General features: G+C 35.0%; 1 protein-coding gene across 1 annotated transcript; it reads left to right on the top strand.

Moving 5' to 3' along the window:
- Window positions 1–581: 581 nt before the first annotated feature.
- Window positions 582–4,158, top strand: LOC141682760 (uncharacterized). The gene is made up of 6 exons (XM_074487455.1): window positions 582–2,368; window positions 2,687–2,776; window positions 2,968–3,068; window positions 3,301–3,347; window positions 3,437–3,513; window positions 3,625–4,158. The coding sequence occupies exons 1-6, from the start codon at window positions 1,394–1,396 to the stop codon at window positions 4,036–4,038; spliced, it is 1,704 nt and encodes a 567-aa protein (XP_074343556.1). The 5' UTR covers window positions 582–1,393; the 3' UTR covers window positions 4,039–4,158.
- The last annotated feature ends 19,846 nt before the right edge of the window (window positions 4,159–24,004 follow it).

The raw sequence follows: 24,004 nt of genomic DNA, 5'->3' as shown, positions 1-24,004 counted from the left end.
TAAAAAAAATTAAAATTATTTTAGAAAAAAGAAACAGAGGGAGTAAGAGGTTATCTCGTTAAAAAACTAGTAACAATTGTTTGTGCAAGCATTTATTTCGGTGAACATAATTTTCATATATTGGTGTTTCCCGAATCTATTTGATTTAATTCAAGATAACAATTAAAAACTATTTTAGTGTATAATATTTTTCAATCTTTTTTTATTTACAATTTTCAACTTTAATTTATATATATTATAGCTTTTTTGCTAATTTTTTGTTTTGACTATACATAACATATGCCCTAGTATATTTCAGGTTTTGTTCAGTAAAATATCTCGCTCATCGTGCCCACCCCATTTATAATTATTATTCTTAGACCTCTAAGATTTGTCGTGTTTTTTCTTCCCGGCTATGTATGATTTTTGTAGAGGATAAATAGATGATTTTGTTATAAATTGATTGATTTGATTTCCTTACAAAACGAATGATATTTTCAAGTCATAATTTCTCAAAAAGTTTTATCGATTGTGAATATGCACGGGAACGCCTATATTTTAACCTTATTAATTAAAAAATTTAGTTGTTTTTTTAATTTGGTCAAATTGATTATTGTGTTTGAAAAAGCTTGAAGAATATTTATGTTTTCTGATTTACTTTTCGGTTCAATAGAGATAGTTACTAATGGAAGAAGGTCGAAGAAGAGTGAAACAAGTAAGTTGCACCCAAACATACGCCATTGAATTGAGTTAGTTCAGGACTTTAGAGCTTTTTCAACACCTGTATTCACTCCCCGCTTCCCAACTCACTTTTCTCATTCGTCAGCTCCCTCGGCTCTCTCTAAGCTGAGAGAGAGGGAGAGAGAGAGATTATTATATGTAAATATAGGAAGAGGACGAGATAGAGATTGAGGGATAGATGGGAGATAGATATAAGAAGATAGATGAATTGCTTGCTGTATATCCCCCAACCACCACTAAAATCAAAGACCACCGTTACCACTACAAAGGCCTTGGCTTTTAATTATTATATCTTTCCAAACTCCAGAAACTCACAATCTTGGTTAACTCGGTTGATTAACCATGGTTATAAAAACTTTAAACAAACACTCTCCATGCCCGGTCACCTATGTGCAGTGCTGCATGTAATGTACACGTTGCAGATTCTCGGAGGAACAACACAAAATTACTTGGCATGTTTAAGCACTTGAACGTACCAGTCCTAAACTTAGTAAAATCCAACTCAATTTCCCTTGTTCTTTATCTCTAACATTAATTTTATACACATACATTACCACTATATAAACCACCACTCCATCCCACTACTAGTCTCAAGAAAAAGGCAGTGAGATTCATACATAGAACAGTGTGCCTAGTAAAGGAAAGGAGTAAAGCAAGAGTGAAAACCCTAGTAATGGAGAGAACTGAGGCATATGGTTACAATACAGGTGTTTCAACCTCTTTTGATGGTGATTTGAATACCATCAACCATATAGCCCCTCCTTATAATAATTATTTTCTTGGAAGCACCACCACTTCTACTCCTAACCCATTTTTTCAACCAAATTACACCACAACCATTACAAATAACCCATTTTTTAGTTCAAATTACAATACCACTATTGTTTCTCAGAATACCACTAATATACATATTAGTCCCAATTACAATACCACTCTCCCTTTTCACAATACTAATAATATACATGCTAGTCCAAATTACGATACCACTTTCCCTCCTCGCAATACTACTAATATCCCTGCTAATCCATTTTTTAGTCCAAATTACAATACCACTATTGCCCTTCTCAAAATACTGACATATTTTTTAATCCAAATTATAATACCACTATCTCTGCTTGCCGTGACAACACTACTAATATATCTAATAACCCATTTTTTGATCCAAATAATTATAACAATACTATACCTAGTCACAAGTTACAATAATACGCTCTCTCCAAATTATAACTTTCAGCAATTTATCACAAACACAACAAACACCGTTGATACTTTTCAGGGTGCACCACTTACTAACTACAGTTACAATAACATTGGGTTGGCTCAGAATTATGAGAATAATACTAATATGTTGGTGAACAGTGTGCAGCCACAGCCAGAACCACAGCTGAACATTGGAGTGCAGACGCATCATTTTGTTGGTCTGAATCAGAATCAGATCAATAAAGATGAGCAGCTGCAGATCAGTCTGGGGGTTAATAGCAATGAACATCAAGGCCCCTTTGTGTTTTCTGACGGTGAGAATAGTGGGAGCATTAACGGGAATTTAGCCAAGAAGAGGAGGAATGCGACTCGACACAAACGAAGCTCGTTCTTGCCTTTTCATCAGTTCGACTACAATCAGCACGTGCCTGCTCCTCAAGCTGCACGTGTATGTTACTCAACCCTTGTTTTTGTGTTTGTTTTTGTGTATGTTACTCTTAATTCCATTTCTTGTTTTTAATTAACCCTTGTTTTTAGTTGTGTGTTGTACTTGTTTGTGTTTGTGTTTGTGTTTGTTGCACCAATACACTTGTACTTCACACACATATCAAGTTATATACTTAGGGTTCTTATTTTTGCTTTTCTTAATTAATTATCTAGATCAATTACTAATTTCTATGGTTAATATCTGTGTCTGATGTTTGTGCTTCAGTAAATATAGAAGATTTTTGAAAATTAATCCACATTTTCTCTGATTAATTTTCAGGTAATTGATGAGTCGAAACTGAAATTCCTCTTTCAGAAGCAGCTCCAGAATAGCGACGTCAATAATCTGAAGAGGATGGTAATTCCCAAGGTTGCACTCTTAACCTTTTCCATGTAATACATGTATAGATTAATAAACACGAATCATATATGCAATTATCTAGAAAATTTTGATTTTTATTCCAACTGTGACAATCAACTTGTGGTTATGTAACTGGTTTATATTTTAAATTATATATCTAACTTTGCTAAACTTTGTTTTGGAACTTCAATTGATTTCAGAAACCCGCTGAGGCTTTCCTTCCTGAACTAGATGAGAGAAGCGGGATTTCTATTAAAATGGTAGAAATTGATGGATCCCACGTCTGGACATTCACTTACAGGTTTATGTTCAGCTAGCTAAGAAATTATACTCAAAAGCTAACCAACTCTTTTCCGTAACTCTAAATTCTAATGTGTTTGATATGCCGATCTAAATCAGAGATGTTAGTGCCATGTCTTTTTCTTAATGAAATTAATCTGTGAATAGCTTTTCTAAGTCAGTAAGGTCTTTTCGGTTAAACAAAAAAGGTAGTGCAGGTAATGGCATTTCTCATGTTTCTTCTTTGACTTCAGGTTCTGGCCGAACAACAAAAGCCGGATGTACATCTTCGAAAATACTGGTGTGACACACTAGAACCTCTTTTTTCTAATTTTGTTGTCGCTTAAATCAGTAATAATGTATTATAAGAAGATTGTTAATGTTTTCCAGGGGATTTTGTAAGTGCACATCAGCTAAGGAGCGGTGACTATATCAGAGTGTTTCAAGATAATGAAAGCAATGATTATGTACGTAATTCATTAACTTTGTTCTAGAAAATATTAAATTGCTAATTATTTCATTAACTTTGTTCTAGCAAATCTTCAATTACTAATAATACTTTGTATTTATTTTTTCAGGTCATCGAGGCCAGAAAGATACGGAAGAATGTCATGTACAAGCCAAAACCGAAAAAGGTTAGGAACCGGGGCAACGGAGCCCAAACTGAAGCTTCCACCGAGAAGCCTATGAATGAAGTACCTGCTGCTGCGACCTCTTTAGAAGCCGGAAATGGTTTGCCCGAGACACAGTTAATGGAAACTACTGTAGACAACTATTTGCAACCTAATTATGGGTTTGACGCGTGTAGTTCCTCCAGTATCATGGATAACTTTGTAAATTTTCCGGCTCTGATCGATAACCAAAACTCGCTCATCTACAATGACATGAATTTCCCCAATGACTCTTTGTTCGATATATGGGAACGAGGAACGTCGAGCAGTCAGTCATTATTCCAGAACATGTCATTTGATGATATAGTGAAGGGCATGTAGAGCTTGTATATCTTTTGTAATTTTTTGTTGTCTAGTGAAAACTAAATGCTTTTGTAATATAAAATATGACTAAGCACTCTTTGTAACTTTTCTGTTGTATGTTTTGTGAAAGTGTGTTAATACCATCTCTAATCATTTTCCTCGGTATCGTTTTAAATTTTTGGATCATTACTTTTATACAATACAGTATATCTATGAGTACCATATAGTGGACTAAAAATCTGTAAATGAAGATATCATTGAAAGTAACTCCAAAAAATAATAAATTACTGATAGATAAGCCATGAAAACAAGTGATATATAATAAACATTTGAATAATATCAATGTTCTTACAAAATAGTGTTCATGTTGTTGCTGCTACTGCCATTTGGTGGCCAAGCTTGAAGACAATTACTCTAAACATTAATGCGCGTTTTTTTTCTCTAAATTTTTTTTCTTCTAGACGAGAAGCCAATTTTTTCCTCGCTCTCAAAAAAACTAGAAACTGTAATCTTGGCTCCGAATTTTTATGCTACAATGTACGTCTCGGGTTCAAAAAAAGCTTCAAAATGACATCAATCTTAGATAATCGATCACTCTTAAATAATCGATCACTGCTAAACTTCTTCACACAGTGATAATAAAATTTAAGATAATCAAGCAATTGAAAGAAAACAATTTACAGAATCTATTTGTTCTCCATCTTATAAGCCAGAAGCTTCAAAAATTTCACTATATACTTTCACAGAAGAGTGCATTATGAATCCTAAACAACATGACAAGTCTGTAGGTTCTTTTAGATGTATTAACCAGTATAGAATTAATACTCAACAAAGTTTTAAAATCCTATCAAAAGGCAACACTTCATTATACTATTTATAAACATAAATCAATTTTAGAATCAATCTAGTTGTAGTTTGCATTCGTCCTTTTTCTAACTTTTTTTGCATCACTGTTTTTTTATTGGCATTTTTCATTGAAGTTAACGTTTCTTTTTAAAAACCGTGGGTTATATTATCCCATATTTTTGTTGATTGTTTTTCTATGCACTATTTCAAGAATTATCCTTCTTATCACGGTATATATTGTAAATTTTAGAATCTAGATGTGGTTCTCATTTTTTTTTTCAAGATCTCTTGTAGCCCGTTTCATTTTCAAGTTCACGTGATCTATTCAGTTCTATGTTTTCCCTTTGACAAAGCCGTAGATTACATCTTTTATCTATTATCTATACTATACTATACTATAATAACCGGAATATGGGTCGTGAGTAATTGTTTTCTTTCTACCTCATATAGGGTTGCACATGGGCTGGTTTAGGTCGATTTGACCATTTTAACGACCCAACCCATTGAGTACGGGTTACAAAAATATCAAACCATCAATCTCAAAAAAATATTAAAACTCAACCCTACTAATTTTATGACGGGTTGGGTTGGTTAGGTTTGGGTTAATCGGGTTGTGAGCGTCTTTTTCGGGTTTCTTTACCGACGGTATGGGGAAAGACTTCCACTATGATATTACACGTTAAGTAAAGGTGTAAGCACACATTGTAAACACAACTAAGAAAGATAGTAGCATGCCCGACACTATATCATTTTAGGAGAAACAAATAAAATTATGAAAATTATTTTAATGATCGGCAGCTGCACTTACTATTTTATACAAACTTAGGATGCAAATATAATTATATAACCAAAGATATGCATGAATATACGAGTAAAGTTAGACCAAAGCATTCTAACGGATCTTAAACAGAATGACATAATTTATAGCTACCTTTTTTAGGCAAGTTAAGCTTCCATTACTTTAAATAATTTTTCAAAATACAAGCAAGATCAGGGGGAACATACTCCCCTCTCCAAATACCACCTGGACTAGAACTCGACAAGTTAGATAACCAATCAGCTGCCTTGTTCCCAGATCGTTTGACAAAAAAAATATCAATATTGTTATACGATTCAAGAATGCTCCTACACTCATCTATTACACCACCGAAAGGTGAATAGTTTTTTTTTCTTCTTTAGCAAAGTATTGACTGCTACTTGACAATCAGATTCAACTACCACACGATGTTGAGAGTTACAAACTGTGCTTTCTTCGTTCTTGTCTATTTCAGCTTTGATCCAGCTAAGGGCCTCCCTTATGCCTATAGCCTCAACATGATAAACCTCTGGCTTTCCAGGAAAACATGAACTAGCTGCATAAATTAGTTCTCTTGTATCATTTCTCACTATCCAACCCACCCCGAACTGACCAGAGCTTTTGAATATAGTGGCGTCGCAATTGACTTTAATACAACCATTATCCGGTTTATTCCACCGTTCAGTAATTCCAGTTGAATGAACTGGTGTTGAAGAAGTAGCTTTCCCCATCTTTTGAACGCCATTCCATTGTGTAAGGCATGCAATTGCAGTTGTCACTATATTTCCCTCTCTCAAGTTTGTGTTATTCCAAATTATATCATTTTGAGCCCTCTAGATGCTCCAATAAACCATGCTGATCGCTGCAACTTTTTCCTTCTGATGCTCCAACACGTACAAGAACCACGTGGGTAAGTTCATCGAACTGTCATATTTAGCTTCTGGGCATACTATATTCCAGCAAATCATTGTAAACAGACAATAAATGAAGCAATGGGATGTTGTCTCCTTATCAATTCCACATCGCGGGCATATGTCATCATTCTGAACCATTCGAGTTTGCAAATTATATTTTGTTGGCAAGCAGTTATTCAAAGCTCTCCACAGAAACACCTTTACTTTTGCTGGAACTTGCAATTTCCTCAAACTTCTCCATACTTTTACCTCGGCATTTTCCTCCCACCTACCATAGATACTCTGCAGCAGTTTATACGCACTCTTCACCATATAATTTCCACTTTGTTCATAACACCAGTACCTTGTATCACTGTGTTGGTTTCTGAAAAGCACTATGTCATGAATTGTCATTCTCTGTCGATCATTAAATAAGTCCTTAATGATATCTTCATCCCACTCCTTAGTGTTTGTTTTAAATAAATTATGCATGGTCACTCCCTGAAGAGCCAAGTGTTGGGAAGTAATGAAGGGATTCTACGATTCCAGAAGCCAAGGTTGATCAATAACCGAAATGCTACGATCATCTCATATCCTCCATCGAGCATCTCTTTTAAGCAAAGTCTAAGACTCTAAAATACTTCTCCATACGTAGCTGGGGTTGGAACCCAATTTAGCTTCCAGCAAATTGCTATGAGGATAATATTTTTCTTTAAAAACATGCCCCACTAACGACTTCTAAAAATTAAGAAGCCTCCAACCTTGTCTACCCAGCATAGCTAAATTGAAATTTCTTATAATCTTGAAACCCATTCCACCATTGTTTTTATGCTTGCTCAATTTGTCCCAGCTGCGCCAATAAATTCCTTTGTTGTTTTTAGATGATTGCCACCATAAATTACTGATCATACTCTCAATATCCTGACAAATTTTGTTTGGAAACAAAAATATGCTCATGGTGTAAGTAGGAATAGACTGTAAGGCCATTTTATCAGCACTTCTCATCCTCCTCCAGAAAACCACTTACCATCCCAGCCCTGAATGCGATACCGACAAATTTTTTACAACCAATAACGCTTGGAAGGCCAAGATACAAGCTATTATCATCCGTCATCCGCATCTCTAACATGCTAAGGACACTCTCTTTGATCTCCGGGATCGTATTTTTACTAAAGAAAATCAAAGATTTTTCCAAGTTCACCTTCTAACCAGCTGCATCTTCAAAAATCTTCAATAACTCTAACCCCTGACTAGCCTCTTCCACTGTGGCCCTACAGTAAATATAACTGTCATCTACAAATAACATGTGAGATATAGCAGGAGCTCCTTATGCAATTTTACACCCCTAAATCTACTTCTCTCTTTCATATTTTCTAATTAAACAGGATAACCCTCCACACATAAAATAAACAGATAAGGGGAGAGCGGATCCCCTATCCTGATGCCCCGGGATGGAACCACCTGACCAAAAATTTCACCACCATGTGTTACAGAATACTTGACAAATGTAACAAATTCCATAACCAGCGTAACCCACTTGGCACAAAAGCCCATCCTTTTCATAACAGCCTCTAGAAATACCCATTCAATCCTATCGTAGGCTTTACTCAAGTCCAGTTTTAAAGCCATGAACCCTGTTTTCCCTTAATGCTTTCTTTTTAGATAGTGAAGGACTTCAAACGAGATCAGTACATTATCAGAATTCAATATCCCTTTCATGAATGCACTTTGGTTTTTCGAGATAACCACAGGAAGCAATGTTTTTTAACGATTAGCCATTACTTTACCAATGATTTTATAAAGAACATTGCATAAGGAAATTAGCCTCAAATCACCCATCCTCACTAGACTCATTTTTTTTGGGATAAGAACAAAAATTATATCATTCAGACAATTTGGAAGCTTACCTTCTCTGAAAAAACTGTTGACTAGCTCTGTTACGTCCTTCCCAATGATATGCCAGCATTTTTGGTAAAATCCAGGAGTATACCCATCACACCCAGGCGCCTTATTTGGGTCCATACTGAAAAGAGCCATTTTGACTTCTTCTTGTTTAACAACCTCGATCAGTGTACTATCTCTGAGATGCCTGGATATAGTTCATTGATCACCTTTTCAAACTATGATCCCATCGTTGAAAAAATATTTTGAAAATAATTTTCCATGAGGTCATGCAAACCATTTTCCCGGTCCCTCCAAACTCCCGTTTCATATTTCAGCTGGTATACTAGGTTATTTCTTCTCCTTTTATAGCTACCTTAGTTGATAATTATTCATAATGTTTTCAGGTTTGCTTCTCTAAATATTTCAGGGCAAGGGTCATCTATATATATTATCCAGCTTGACTTTATTATTCAGGTTTTCTTTTAACTTCAAGCAGAGCTTTCAAAGGTTAATTGTATGAATTATATAGTTTAATTCAAGCATTTACAAGGTGATGAGTGCGGCTTCCACTACTAGGATTATAAGGTGTATACTGAAATTATTAACATATGAATATTTTGCTAGGTTTTTTTGTTAGAGATGTAATGAAATTGAACTGGGTCGGAATGCAATAAATTTGAAATAGGCTGGGCTTAATAATAGAACTGGTATGGGTTAGTTTAGGTTTTCAAATAGGTAAAATTTGACCCAAACAATTACAAATTGCCCAAGTAAAAAATAACGCAACTAACCCATGAGTTTAAACGACTCAGTTTGAACGACTCATTTTAGGGTCGGGTTGGGTTGGGTTTTGTGGGTTATGTAACTCATGAGCAGCCCTAACATCATACAATCATCAATTTGTTTTTCGAGAGTTACCTTTTTTATCAGTTTCTATATATTACAATAAACTCTTACAGACAGACCTATGAATGATGTGCCTGCTGTTTCGCCTTCTTTAAAAGCAGGGAATGGTTTTCCAGTTGCAATTGACGAGACATGGTTAATGGAAACTACGATATCCAATTATAAGTAACCTAATTACGGGTTCGACGCATGTATTTCGTCCATTATCATAGATAACGTGGTAAACTTTCGACATATGGGAACGAGGAACGTCGAGAAAATCAGTCAGTATCTTTATTCCAGAACATGTATTTTAATGTTATAGTAAAGGGAATGTAGAGCATGTATATCCTATAGATGTGCTCATTGCTGATGGATCATAGAGTTAAAATCGTAAAATGTTACACTAGCGAAGCCCTCTGGCTTGAATGTTGTTGCTCCAACTGTCATTGGTTGGCCGAACTATTTTAGGCCAAAAATTTTGTAAATAAATAATAATTATTAATGACATCTATGCGCGATTTTTCCTATGGAAGTATTTTTTTCTTTTGGATTTTGCTCTTGAGCAGTTTTGAGAAACCATTTAATCTCGCTCTCAAAAACTCTAGAGTGTAATCTTGAATCCGAACTTGTATATGTTAACAACCTGTCTCAGGTTTAATAATATCCATGTAAAATGGTAAGCATTCTGTAATTATTTTTGTTATCCTTTGTATGATAAAGCAAAGCAAAATGTCGCACTAGAAGTAAAATTAAAGAAAGTTTTAAGTCTTTATTTTTTAATAACAATATTTCCCTCTCAGTTTATGAGACATAGAGGGTTCGAGTATTATAAAAAATAAGGTGGATGTGTTCGTTTAATAATAATAAAAAAGAACTTTCATATATATATTTGACAAATAACTTGTAAGTTTAAAGAAAAGAGGAAAGTGTTCTCCCACATAAAATGCTCCATAAATAATCCTTTTACAAAATTACTTAAAATTACTTAGGGAAATAATTTTTAGCTTAGAAACTTCGGAAGAGGGTGAGACATGCGGCAATGAATATTAATGTATTTATTTCGGCAACTGTAACTCACAATAAAACTGCACCTTTTAATTTAGAAGAATTTGGTTTCTTTCTAGCTCACATGTAAATTTGTCAATAATTATTTGAATTGTACAATAAAAGAGCTCCAAAATAAACATAAATTTTGAATAGTAGATCATTGATAGGGAATAAAATAAATCATGATTGCGTAATTAATATCGCATTAACTATGCCCGGTTTGGGCTACAAGTAAGGCAAGTTTAGAAGGACCCAAAAGCCCATAATATTGATTATTTTCGTAAGTAATAAATATGGGAAAAATCAGCTGATAGATAGAGTGCAAATAAGGATATAATTCATTGGAGATTGACCTCCAAGAAACCTCATGGGACAAGGAATCAGTTTCCTGCATTCTACGACTCCAAAGTTCATTCTAAATTGGAGACTTGTCCACCAAGTTCCTAACCCTAGTCTATTTCAAGGCATCCCATGCCTATATAAGGGGCCACACCCCACAAATTATAATTATATTTTTTGACTTGATCCTTAGCACGCAGCAAGGTACGTATGATTCTTGTGAAGGAAGTTTGAGTCGCGAAACACGAGAGAAGTTAAATAGAGCCTTGAAGCTCAGGAATCCTAGCAATAAATACACCCTAGTTTTTCATCGATAACATTTATCGCCATCTGTGGGACAGAACCAACAATAACCATGGTGAACACTCGGTGTAGAAACAACAGTGGAAATGGTAATCCTGTCCCATCGCAAACAATTTCATCATTGGTGGAGATACCATCGTACTCAACCTATGCCTCCACTCAAGGAGGGATCTCAGTAGGGGCGTTTGAAGCGCAGCCTCAAGGGTTGAATCCCCCAATCCAAGATCCGCCCCAAGGAACGAATCCCCGATTCAACAGCTGCGTGCAAACATAGACCCTCGGTCTGTTAATTATGAATACTCGACGGTCGTAACTCCTGGAACCACCTACCTAAATTATGGGATGCCTATATGTCCCGATATTGGAGGAGGTGGACCTTCTAATCAAACTGAAGAAGCAGGACGGGCACTCTTATATGTCAGTGGTTAGAAATATATTCCTGAGTATCCAGAATTCTCTGGACCCTATTCAGCTAGAAATTCTAACTCGTCGGATGATGAATTAGCTCCAAGAAGGAGACGTGCTGCTAAGGAGCCGGTGCTTGGCAACTATCAACATCCCAGGAATGCTCAAATGATGATTTTACAAGATGTACAAGATAAGATTAGGGTACATAAAGCTGAGATTCAAAGATTGAAGCGCGATTTAGAGATACACTTGACATCGAGACTTCCACCAAAGGCAAGACAACAGGGATCCTCCTCCTGTTATAGACTTGGAAGGTCCAACACCAAGAAGGAGGCCTCCAGCCCCAAGAGCTGATCCTAATGATCTGATAAATCAAGGAGATCCTGATGATCTAAATCCACCATTCACTGAAGAAATAATGAAAGCCCACATCTCATGAAAATTTAAGATTCCCACCATCAAAGTGTATGATGATACTGGCGACCTGTTGTTACGGCCCATGAATAATGCTATCAAGTGTCGGGATTTTCCTTAAACCCTGTAACAACCCAAATCCGCGGTCAAGATTTGGTGTCACTAAACAATCTTTACATTAAAAAAAAAATATGCAATTAACCCCTTGAATCCAGATCGTTTACATGTTATGGTATGAAACAAGAATCTAACCTTTTACAACTCACAATAACTAGAATACAAGTTTAGATACCTTTATGCTAATGCCCGTGTCTTATTTTCTCACATATTCGTCCTTTCGCAGCGGAGATCTCTCTAACTTCTGATGTCTAACGAAAGCTATTCACTTTTATCTTTCTCTACTTCTGAAAGAAATAAGAGTTTACAAAGCAAGAGTGAGCCAAAAATGCCCAGCAAGTATAAAATTTTGAGTTCCAAATATTAATAACAAAGGAAAATTCCCGGATAAAATCTCTAAACAATTTTAAACAATTTTATTTATTCGAGGGAGTTGAGCGACTAAACCTTAGCTGTTACCACCCCTTAGTTATAAATCCAAAAGTGACAAGTGATTCCCAGATTCATTTCCCGAATCAGGGTTTTGTCCGGTTTTTGGAATCATAAAACTTTTGAGAGAAAATGTCGTTAATGGCGATTAACAATAAGTTAGACTGGACACTAGTTCGCACCTATATCTTGCTGATCAGCCAGGATACAGTGCAGATCTATACCTACCTGTATAGATCCGGTCAGGTCCCCAGGCTCTACGGCCCATCTCCAGGCACCGGTCATGTCCCGGTCCTTAGGATTAAGTAAAACTTAATCCCACACATTATCATTATCCAGCCCATGGAGTATTTTGATGTCAAATCATTTAGAATTCAAAACATCCAAATTCAGGGTTCGCAAATAACCTGAAAGAATGGGTATTTGCTCAAGAGAGCAATCGAATTATAAGAAAAATAATGAAAAAAACATGCATAATAAGAGTAATTGCAGCGAAATATAAAACATTTAACTATTCTGAACTTAGAATAGGAACGAAGAAATAATTGCAGTATCTTAAAAGAAAGTTCAGGAATACTTGCCTCAATAAGCTTTAATCTCTATTACTAGCTGACTTTGATTCGACTTGAACGTTTGGCTTTATCGTCAAATTACTATTCCATTTTGGATACGATCCCAATATTCAGGCCCTTCAAATGGAACTTCGTTGATCCCGACGTCTAATCACTAGACCATTTCTAGTCTGGTGTCAAATCTCAGGTCTTCCGACTAGGAACTACAGAGTTAAGACACCTTAAGTAGGTTTCCTCGTATATTCACAAAATAGGGTAATCGATTATTCACAAAATATCTTGTCACGTCACGTAAGTAGGTTTCGTAAAATTTAATTATATATCCTCGTTCGACGTCTCCGATAATTACAGGTTACGTTCCCGTATTTTCAGAATTAATTTTCCCAAAAATCGGGCAGCGTTTCCTTTATTTATCGGCCTACCCGTCGAATCATTTCGACGTCAATCACAACAACCAACAATCGCAATCATCCAATTCACAACCAATTACACCAATCCCAACCACCAATATGAACTCAATTTATTAATTATTATTTGTTTTCGTGTCGTAATTAATATCATGAACGTAGGACTCAGATAAATCATCACCGTCTACCGTCCGCTCGTAATAATTCATCGCAGACGGCGGCAAAATTTCGCGGGTACCCGATTAATTCTCGTGTTTCTAACGCAAAACTTCACCGATTAATTAAATTCCTGCATGAAGTATATTTTTCTATTTCACGAATTTTAATCAAATATATTTTTTTCTTTAAAAGTAAAAATTCAGTCAGTAAAATAAGATAACCATTCGAACCAAACATAGAAACATGCAGTTATCACAGGCCAAAGAAAAAAAAGAAACCAACATCATAGTCCACACACGCGCCTCACGCGCCGGTCACCTTACCGGAATAACACCGGTGGTAGCCAGAATAGTTGGCACATAGGGAAAACACACAACAAAGCCATATACACACACAACTCACACACACCTATCACAATTATACACTCATATGTTCATGTATATATATGTATAGAAATAACAGAGTAACCGGAGCAATCACCGGAGAGAAGAGGGCAGCGGCCGGGAAAAACATGGCGGAAACAGGAGAAAACAACAAGGGAGGAGATAAGGAGAAAATCGAGGGAAAACAGAGGGGAAATTGACCGAGAGAGAGAGACCGGAGTTCGATCAGGAGAGGAGGGAGAGAATCGACGAGAGAAGGTCGGTGAAGAGAGATGAAGAGGGGAGAGAGATTGGCTGGGGAAATAAGGGAGAGAAAGGGAATATATTTGGGGAATTTTATCGCGTTTATCGCGTTATTCCTGAATTTGACACCGCATTTAATATTTAAATGAATTTTTTATGGGTAAAAGTAACCCAAAAATTTACAAAAATAATTTAAAAAATCTCGAGTTAATTTAAAATTATTAATACAAAATTTTCAGAATTTTTAAATTCTTTTTGAAACGCGCACCCAACCCGCATTTTGGAAATTAACGAACAGGCGGGCGGTTAAATAAAAGCCAGAAAATTGCCAGAATAGTTTTAAAATTCTCGAAATATTTAAAAGTTAATAAAATAAGATTTTCATGATTTTTGAAATATTTTGGCATTAAATACTGATTTTACAGTTAAGTGCAATTCAGAAAATCATTTAAAAATAATTAATCAATAAAATATTGATTTTTAAATTTTTTTATACTCCTAAAAATAATAAATAAAATTATATAGTAAGAAAAATAATTTTAGATACAATTTTTAGCATTTATGAGAATAAATATTTAATTATACAACCAATTTTTCGTACCCAACAAAAAACACACAATCAAAAATAAAGCAACGCACAGCTGACAGAACCATCACATATTTTATTTATTAAATAATTCAATAATTATATTTACATATCGGATCCGAAAATAGGTTACTTAGCCGCTAAGTAACTAGAAAGACGATATGATTTTAATACCAGAATTGGATAATTATCAAAATAGAGCTGCATATAACACACTTTATACAAAAATAAGGTGATAATATCTCGCCTTTTGAAAATATGGAGTTTATCGATTTATAAAATGATTTACGTATCGAAAATTTCACACCGGGACTCGTACAGGTCAAACCGTACCCCGGGTCAAAAAAGTCAAAATATGAGAAGTGTTCAGAATTATCAGATTAGGTTTTGAAGGAGTTTTCAGAAGAGTTTCGGGTTTTAAAAACGCAAAATTGGTTGAAGTGGGACGATTTCTGATTCTAAAAAGTAATTTTATAATTACGTAAAAATAATCATTAATAATTCTATAAATTCTTATAAATTCTTATAATAATCCAAAAATTACCATAAAAATACCAACATTATCTATATTTAATTTTGGATAATTAAAAGTTAAAATATCCTAATTTTATCAGAAATAAACATCCAAATATTAATATCAATCATCAAATAATTCACCAAAATTCACATAAAATCACATAATAATTATTTATTGATAAAAATAATTACATAATATTTCTCACACGTTACATCCTTCCCCCCTTAAAAAGGATTATGTCCTTAGAATCATGCTAAGGAACAGGCCATGATAATTTCGAAGTATTTCTCTTATAATTTCTCAGCTTTCATCACTTTAATCACAACCCAACGGTCTCTTACCGGCATCAAATTTATCAGTTGTCATGCAACCCCTAACTCAATCTTTACTTCATATATTTGGAGCTAAATTACTCTTCATAGTCATACACACATGAATCTCTTATGAACTCGTTATACCTGTGACAACAAGACCAACTCATTCACAATCGTTCTATCTATCTCACTGTTTCAAAGGACTAACTTAATTTACACTAACTTTCTTTTCTTTCCAATTCTAATAGTTCATGTTCATGAAATTTCTATTTTCACTGACTGTTCTACTTTACTTTTCATGTCTCCTTCTGTTCGGTTAGTCTGGCATATGATCATTTCTAATCAAATTCGAGAATCTTTAATCGGTCTCTTGCACTTTCCATCTGTCTGCGCCCGATATACTGAGCTCATGGCGTTTGGTGCTGCAAAATGTTCTAAATCTATTCAAAAACTAAAAATTAAAGGAAAAATCTTGGCAATTGCATTTAACTCACCACTTTGTAGTATATCTCAATTTCTTTTCAATCACTATCAAGTTTATTCATTAAGCGAGAATCTTTTACTATCTGAAAGGAAATATATTAATTTGGGACGGAATGAATCATAACTTTATTCAAAACCGAACTCTTGGTACTAATACTCATTTTTTTTGTCATATCAAATTAGATATCAATATGAACTTTGATGCTCACAACATTCCATACTGAAGTCAACATCAATCATCTATATTAATACCACCTTTGATATCTAACAACAAAGTAAGTATCAGTATAATCCAGAAGCCGGATCAAAACATGTACTTCAATTTCTAACTTTTCAAATTGCTTTACCCATTTCCCGGTAATCCTAATGATGTTCACTCTTTCTTTTCTACTCAAGACATTTGTCCTTAAATGGACCTTTCCTGTTTGGTAGTTAACCACACAACTGGAGCTCATAATCAATTATAGTCAGAATTCATCCCTTTGAAGCTGAAAATGCAGTTGTTACTTTTCAACCCTTCGTATGTATCTCTTCAGGCGTTCAACTTGGTCTTCCATAGTCCTTGAATGGGCGAGGATGTTATCAATAAATACAATTACACTATCCAAATACTCGTGGTACTTTATGTTCATTTAATCTTCAGACTTACAACTTCTGATAATCGATGCGTAACTTCATACCTCCATTCTCTTTTTCCCATGTCCTCTTTTGTGCGTAGCACGAAACACTCTTTATTTCATTATTTTTTCATTCCATAATCTTGAAGTTTCTTTCACTCATTCTTTCATCCCTACTGGGTCATACGATACCAGCTCGACTCTGTGCAGTAACCAATGAGAAATTTCACCGTATGTTTCGAGGTAACCTTGGTAAATCATTCGTTAGAATCTTCGGGGCTTTGTTTTAATTCTAAAGAATTCCGATGTGAGATTCATTGTAACGTTCTTCTTTAGCAGTTCGCCACTAATACCTTGGTTTAATCTTCCTTGTTTACACGCATTCTTTGAATGAAATTTCTATCTTCAATTATCGGCGTTTCACTTCCTTCTCCTATCAGTTCTGGCACAACTGACGTTCACAACTTGCATATATCCTGGATTATTTTATAAAATTTCTTTATCATTCTTTTGATTCCATTTCTTTTCTTATTTATTTCTCCATTCTCATTATTCATTACCTCTTTTTAAACATAAAGGATCTCTTTTTCTTGATAATAATAATCTGTTCATAATTAGATAAGTCATTTCTGAAGTTAACGCTATAATAAAGGTTTTTATTTAAAATTTTCAAATTCTTACTAACAGAATTATCAAAATTCATCGGTATCTATTTTTCTTAGCTTGGTTTTCCCCATTTGATCAACATTCCTTTTTCCTGAGTTCACATGCAGACTTTTTCAGTCTCTATCTTACATCGGATACTTGGATTTGCGAATTTCCCAGTATCTTCCATTAAATCGTAATTCAACATGGATGTACATTCATATCCTTCATGGAGTATTATTACAGATGGTAGAATCTCTCTGCTTTATCTCGAACCTTCAGTTCTTGAAAATATTCTTCTTACTAGCATGCACCAATTACTTTCTGTTTCTCTTATTTATCGAAAAGAGCGTATCCATCTAGATAAAATCTCACACATGTCTGCAGTAACATCACGCTAATCCTACTAAACTTTCGATTTCTGCTAATGCCATCGCTTCTTCCAAATTCCTAATTGCTTTGATTTCGGAACTGAAAATCATGTCAGAGTTTGACTTAATCTAATTGGAATCAACCTCCATTTAACCAACCATTAGTTGGTAAAGTTAATCAATTAACTCTTTTAATTGATCAATTAAACCAAGTGAAGACTAGTTAACTGGAATCAAAGACCAATTACATAAAGTCGGTTCGATCATAACATTCTTTCTCAAGAACCGAGATCGCAATCATTTGGAGTACTGATGAGAATGACAATATACTTCTTTATCCTTAAATGTAGGGTAATTTCTTAAAATTTGGGCAGCACTTCCCCTATGTCATCGACTTCCAGTCGGACTCAAGCCGACACCATCAATCACTCAAAGTGTCCACAATCATACCCATCCACTTCCATCAACCAAATTCATCAATTCAACGTATCAGAATACACCATGCTGATCATCAGATGTACTATTAATATAACATAAGTCTTTTAATTGGAATAGGGTCTTAAACCAACAATGATTAATATCACCATACCTTTTTCAGTTCTTTCAGAATATTACAAAATGCTATTAATGAATTTAAAATTTATCTCATTGTTTTTCAAAAAATTTATTCCGCGAGTATTTTAACGTATTTCTTGTCATTACTAATTGTGTACAATTACTTTTAATAATCGTACAACATCCTTCAATTAATCACATTGATTCTCCGTTGTTGACGATACACACTTAATCTCATTAACTAATCTGTTTATCTTTTAATAATCATGCATGGTCTCCATTATCATCGTCACAATCTGGTGGAAACTCATTCGTTAGATCATTATTTCGTAAAAGATTTCGCAGTCGAATCGCCATTCCTTCGTCTCCACTTATGTTCCCGTATCGAACTTTCATCGTTGGCCCGCTTATTAAATTTGCCATCATTCATTTACTTAAGTTAGAGAACTTCACAATCCTTAGGACACATTCGAGATTTGGTTGCAATCAAAATTTCTTCTATCTTGACTCTTCACAACACATATCTTCCTGTGACGAAGGGATGTTTCATGCATTAATTGCCTGTCTGAGTCATTGTTCAGAATTCCCTTGATCTTCGATTGTCGTTCCGACACTCGTTGCTTTTTCTGATGCACGCAGCTTTCCTTCCTTATTTTATAATTAATTTATTTATTACGGTTCACTAACGATTCATTTTTTGTCGAAATTTTCTAATTTGCAGTGCATCGCGTTAACGCAATCTACCATGCTGGTGAGATCCCGGTAACAAGAACAACTGTCTAACTTGATGTCTTTGCCATAACCACGTTATCGGTGTATCCATTAGTCCCTGCTCGCAGGTGTCCACCATTTATCGACTTGCAATCATATCCATGTTTGTTATATGATTCCACGTGCCACACTATTTTGAAATTGTCAGAGGACAGACTTTACGCAGGAGGAAAGTTTGCGAATATGACTTTGATTGAAAACTGAATAAGGAATAACAATGCCACAAATGATTGGGAGAATTTGTAAATCAGGACATTTAAGGAAGAAAAATGAGTGAAGAATGAGACAACCATATTCGTAATCAAGATGGCCAGTCTTTCATACTATATGACATACAACACATGATTAGGTGGCGTCCCACCCGACTCTTCGTCATTTCGACCAAGCGTCATACCACAACACTGTTTGTCTCAATCATGAATTAATAATTTGAGAAAAGAAATAATTGAGAAGGAATACAATAAATTTTCTTTCATTTTCGCCTCATATGATTTATCAACAGAAGAAGCTCATACGCATTCAATAATCAAGAAGAACATATGTTATCGTATTAGAAGAAAGAATGTCAGCGTTGATCACCTTCCACGTTTCACCTACGTATGCCTTCAGAATCGTTCGAATATAGGTTCACAGTTCAAGTCACTTCATTGCTTCGGAATGCTGTCTGGAAATGCCTTCACATCAAATATTTTACTGATTCGACCATAAGCGCGTCCTTACGAATTTTATAATTATTAATTCCGATTTCCTCTATGCCGGGTAGAATAACAATCGATCCCGCAATATCTCAACTCCGTCGATAGGGATACTATTTTTCTCCAATCATCTGGAAGATTCTTCCATTTCCTTCAACATCCGTTGTCCGTTCAAATTACGAATCTCGTTAAATTTTAATAATTTCATGAATTGGGTAAATAATGTTTTAACATGTTGATTCAATTATTGATATTATTAAACAAAGTTTACTTTCGTCTTTCACGGAAAAATTTTCTTCCTGCTAGTGGGTCTACTTGGTCCCTCGAACTAACAATACCGAGTCTATATCCATTCCTCTTTTTAAGTCATTTTCTGTTTATAATAACAAAAGCTTAAGTAGTAACTCGATAATCAAATTGTAAAACCCATTTTATGCAAAAGATCTTCTGAAAGTTTATTAAGGAAATCTTTTTCGAAAATCTCATTTTAAAATTTTGAAAATCAAATGTTTGGTCGTCATTACTATATAAGTCACTTGCTATTCTTATGATCCATTAATGAGATATCTAATTAAAGGAATGCCCATATACGGGTCTCTCCACTTCGGTATATCCTCCATTTATCCTTGAATTCTATTCATATTTATTAGTCGACGAACTTTGAGGTACCATTGTATATCATTTTATTCGTGACTCCAAACCAATGCTGACGTCTGCCACCGTCTTTGATATTCTCATCATCGTCCTGGACATCATACTTACAATCATTAATGCAATTCGATGTTTTATCTGCAGATAGAGTCGCACCTTCGTGCTAGTCTTTCCCATATCCGATAAAGTAGATATCATTCCTTGCGCAGCGCCCACTCAACAATGGAATCTTCTCGCAACGGTAGTGCCTTTGCAGCTTGCAACTTTGGCTCTTCGTCAGCTTCTGTTAACTTGTTGCCTCCGGCGTGGAGCTCGTCCTACTACCTAATTCTAAGTTAAATCATACCAAAATTCACCTAGCCTCTCTTTCACAAGTTCTCACAAGAATCAATTGTATTTTCTTCAAAACCGCATGAAAAGTAGGGTAACATACCCAGTCTCCGTTGATCTATCGATTCTGCATTACTGTAGGATCTGAGAACTCAATAGACCTATAGCGTTGCGATATTTTCCTTACACTTCCCTCAACCAACCTGGCTTACCAATTCCGTATCAGACCTGCTAATCCTCACTCGCACTCAATTCAAACTTAAAATGAGTATGCCAAGGGTCTTTCCTATCTCATATGGCCTATCACTCCTATCTTACCCTCACCTATTCTTATTTCAGTGACCAATAACTTGTAGCTCTGATGCCAACTTTTAACAACCCAAATCCGGGGTCAAGATTTGGTGTCACTAAACAATCTTACATTAAAATAAAAGAATATGCAATTAACCCCTTGAATCTGGATCGTTTACAGGTTATGGTATTAAATAAGAATCTAACCTTTTACAACTCACAATAACTAGAATACAAGTTTAAATACCTTTATGCTAATGCCTGTGTCTTATTTTCTCACATCTTCGTCCTTTCGCAGCGGAGATCTCTCTAACTTCTGCTGCCTAACAAAAGCTATTCACTTTTATCTTTCTCTGCTTCTTAAAGAAATAAGAGTTTACAAAGCAAGAGTGAGCCAAAAATGCCCAGCAAATATAAAATTTTCAGTTCCAAATATTAATAACAAAGGAAAATTCCCGGACAAAATCTCTAAACAATTTTAAACAATTTTATTTATTCGAGGGAGTTGAGCGACTAAACCTTGGCTGTTACCAGCCCTTAGTTATAAATCCAAAAGTGACAAGTGATTCCCAGATTCATTTCCCGAATCAGGGTTTTGTCCGGTTTTTGGAATCATAAAACTTTCGAGAGAGAATGTCGTTAATGGCGATTAACAATAAGTTAAACTAGACACTAGTTCGCACCTATATCCTGCTGATCAGCCAGGATACAGTGCAGATCTATACCTACCTGTATAGATCTGGTCGGGTCCCCAGGCTCTACGGCCCATCTCAAGGCACCGGTTATGTCCCGGTCCTTAGGATTAAGTAAAACTTAATCCCACACATAATCATTATCCATCCCATGGAGTATATTCATGTCAAATCATTTTTAATTCAAAACATCCCAATTCAGGGTTCGCAAATAACTTGAAAGAATGGGTATTTGCTCAAGAGAGCAATCGAATTATAAGAACAATAATGAAAAGAACATGCATAATAAGAGTAATTGCAGCGAAATGTAAAACAGTTACCTATTCTGAACTTAGAATAGGAACGAAGAAATAATTGCAATATTTTAAAAGAAAGTTCAGGAATACTTGCCTCAATAAGCTTTAATCGCTATTACTAGTTGACTTTGATTCGACTTAAACGTTTGGCTTTATCGTCAAATTACTATTCCATTTTGGATATGATCCCAACATTCAGGCCCATCAATTGGAACTTCGTTGAACTCGACGTCTAATCACTAGATCATTTCTAGTCTGGTGTCAAATCTCCGGTCTTCCTACTAGGACCTACAGGGTTAAAACACCCTAATTTAGATAATTGTCTCGCTCAACATCACATCCATATCACTTCTACCCATACGGTTTCACAACCCAACTCATATTTATATGTATTATTGAAATACATATAGCAATTATGGCTTGCACCTTCAAAACTCGATTCGGTATTTAATTTCGGAAAAATACGTATATTCGTCATTTTGAAAATAGGGTAATCGATTATTCACAAAATATCTTGTCACGTCACGTAAGTAGGTTTCGTAAAATTTAATTATATATCCTCGTTCGACGTCTCCGATAATTACAGGTTATGTTCCCGTATTTTCGGAATTTATTTTCCCGAAAATCGGGCAGCGTTTCCTTTATTTATCGGCCTACCCGTCGAATCATTTCGACGTCAATCACAACAACCAACAATCGCAATCATCCAATTCACAACCAATTTCACCAATCCCAACCACCAATACGAACTCAATTTATCAATTATTATTTGTTTTCGTTTCGTAATTAATATCACGAACTAATTTATTTAATTTATAAACGTAGGACTCAGATAAAAATCATCACCGTCCACCGTCCGCTCGCAAAAATTCATCGCAGACGGTGGCAAAATTTCGAGGGTACCCGATTAATTCTCGAGTTTCCAACGCAAAACTTCACCGATTAATTAAATTCCTGCATGAAGTATAGTTTCTATTTCACGAATTTTAATCAAATATATTTTTTTCTGCAAAAGTAAAAATTCAGTCAGTAAAATAAGATAACCATTCGAACCAAACATAGAAACAAACAGCTATCATAGGCCAGAGAAAAAAAAGAAACCAACATCACAGTCCACACACGCGCCTCACGCGCCGGTCACCATACCGGAATAACACCGGTGGTAGCCGGAACAGTTGGCACAAAGGGAAAACAGACAGCACAACCATATACACACACAACTCACACACACCTATCAAAATTATACACACATATGTTCACGTATATATATATATGTATAGAAATAACTGAGTAACCGAAGCAATCACCGGAGAGAAGAGGGCGGCGGCCGGGAAAAACACGGCGGAAATAGGAGAGAACAATAAGGGAGGAGAGAGGGAGAAAATCGAGGGAAAACAAAGGGGAAATCGACCGAGAGAGAGACCGGAGTTCGATCAGGAGAGGAGGGAGAGAATCGACGAGAGAAGGTCGGTGAAGAGAGATGAAGAGGGGAGAGAGATTGGCTGGGGAAATAAGGGAGAGAAAGGGAATAAATTTGGGGAATCTTATCGCGTTTATCGCGTTATTCCTGAATTTGACACCGCATTTAATATTTAAACGAATTATTTACGGGTAAAAGTAACCCGAAAATTCATAAAAGTAATTTTAAAAATCTCGAGTTAATTTAAAATTATTAATACAAAATTTTCAGAATTTTTAAATTGTTTGTGAAACGCGCACCCAACCCGCATTTTGCAAATTAATGAACAGGCGGGCGGTTAAATAAAAGCCAGAAAATTGCCGGAATAGTTTTAAAATTTTTGAAATATTTAAAAGTTAATAAAATAAGATTTTCATGATTTTTGAAACATTTTGGAATTAAATACTGATTTTACAGTTAAGTGCAATTCAGAAACTCATTTAAAAACAATTAATCAATAAAATATTGATTTTTAATTTTTTTTATACTCCTAAAAATAATAAATAAAATTGTAAAGTAAGAAAAATAATTTTAGATACAATTTTTAGCATTTATGAGAATAAATATTCAATAAAATCATTTT

This window comes from Apium graveolens, chromosome 9 (assembly GCF_009905375.1).
Source record: "Apium graveolens cultivar Ventura chromosome 9, ASM990537v1, whole genome shotgun sequence".
In the NCBI taxonomy this organism is placed as follows: domain Eukaryota; kingdom Viridiplantae; phylum Streptophyta; class Magnoliopsida; order Apiales; family Apiaceae; genus Apium; species Apium graveolens.
The sequence above is the reverse complement of the archived record's forward strand: the minus strand, read 5'-3'. Positions and strand labels throughout refer to the sequence as shown.

What these genes read in the sequence shown, in the direction of transcription:
- LOC141682760 (XM_074487455.1), top strand. Translation starts at nt 1,394, where the DNA reads ATGGAGAGAACTGAGGCATATGGTTACAATACAGGTGTTTCAACCTCT. An exon ending in CTGCTCCTCAAGCTGCACGT is followed by an intron (nt 2,369 to 2,686) that starts GTATGTTACTCA and finishes ATTAATTTTCAG; the next exon opens with GTAATTGATGAGTCGAAACT. An exon ending in GTCTGGACATTCACTTACAG is followed by an intron (nt 3,069 to 3,300) that starts GTTTATGTTCAG and finishes CTTTGACTTCAG; the next exon opens with GTTCTGGCCGAACAACAAAA.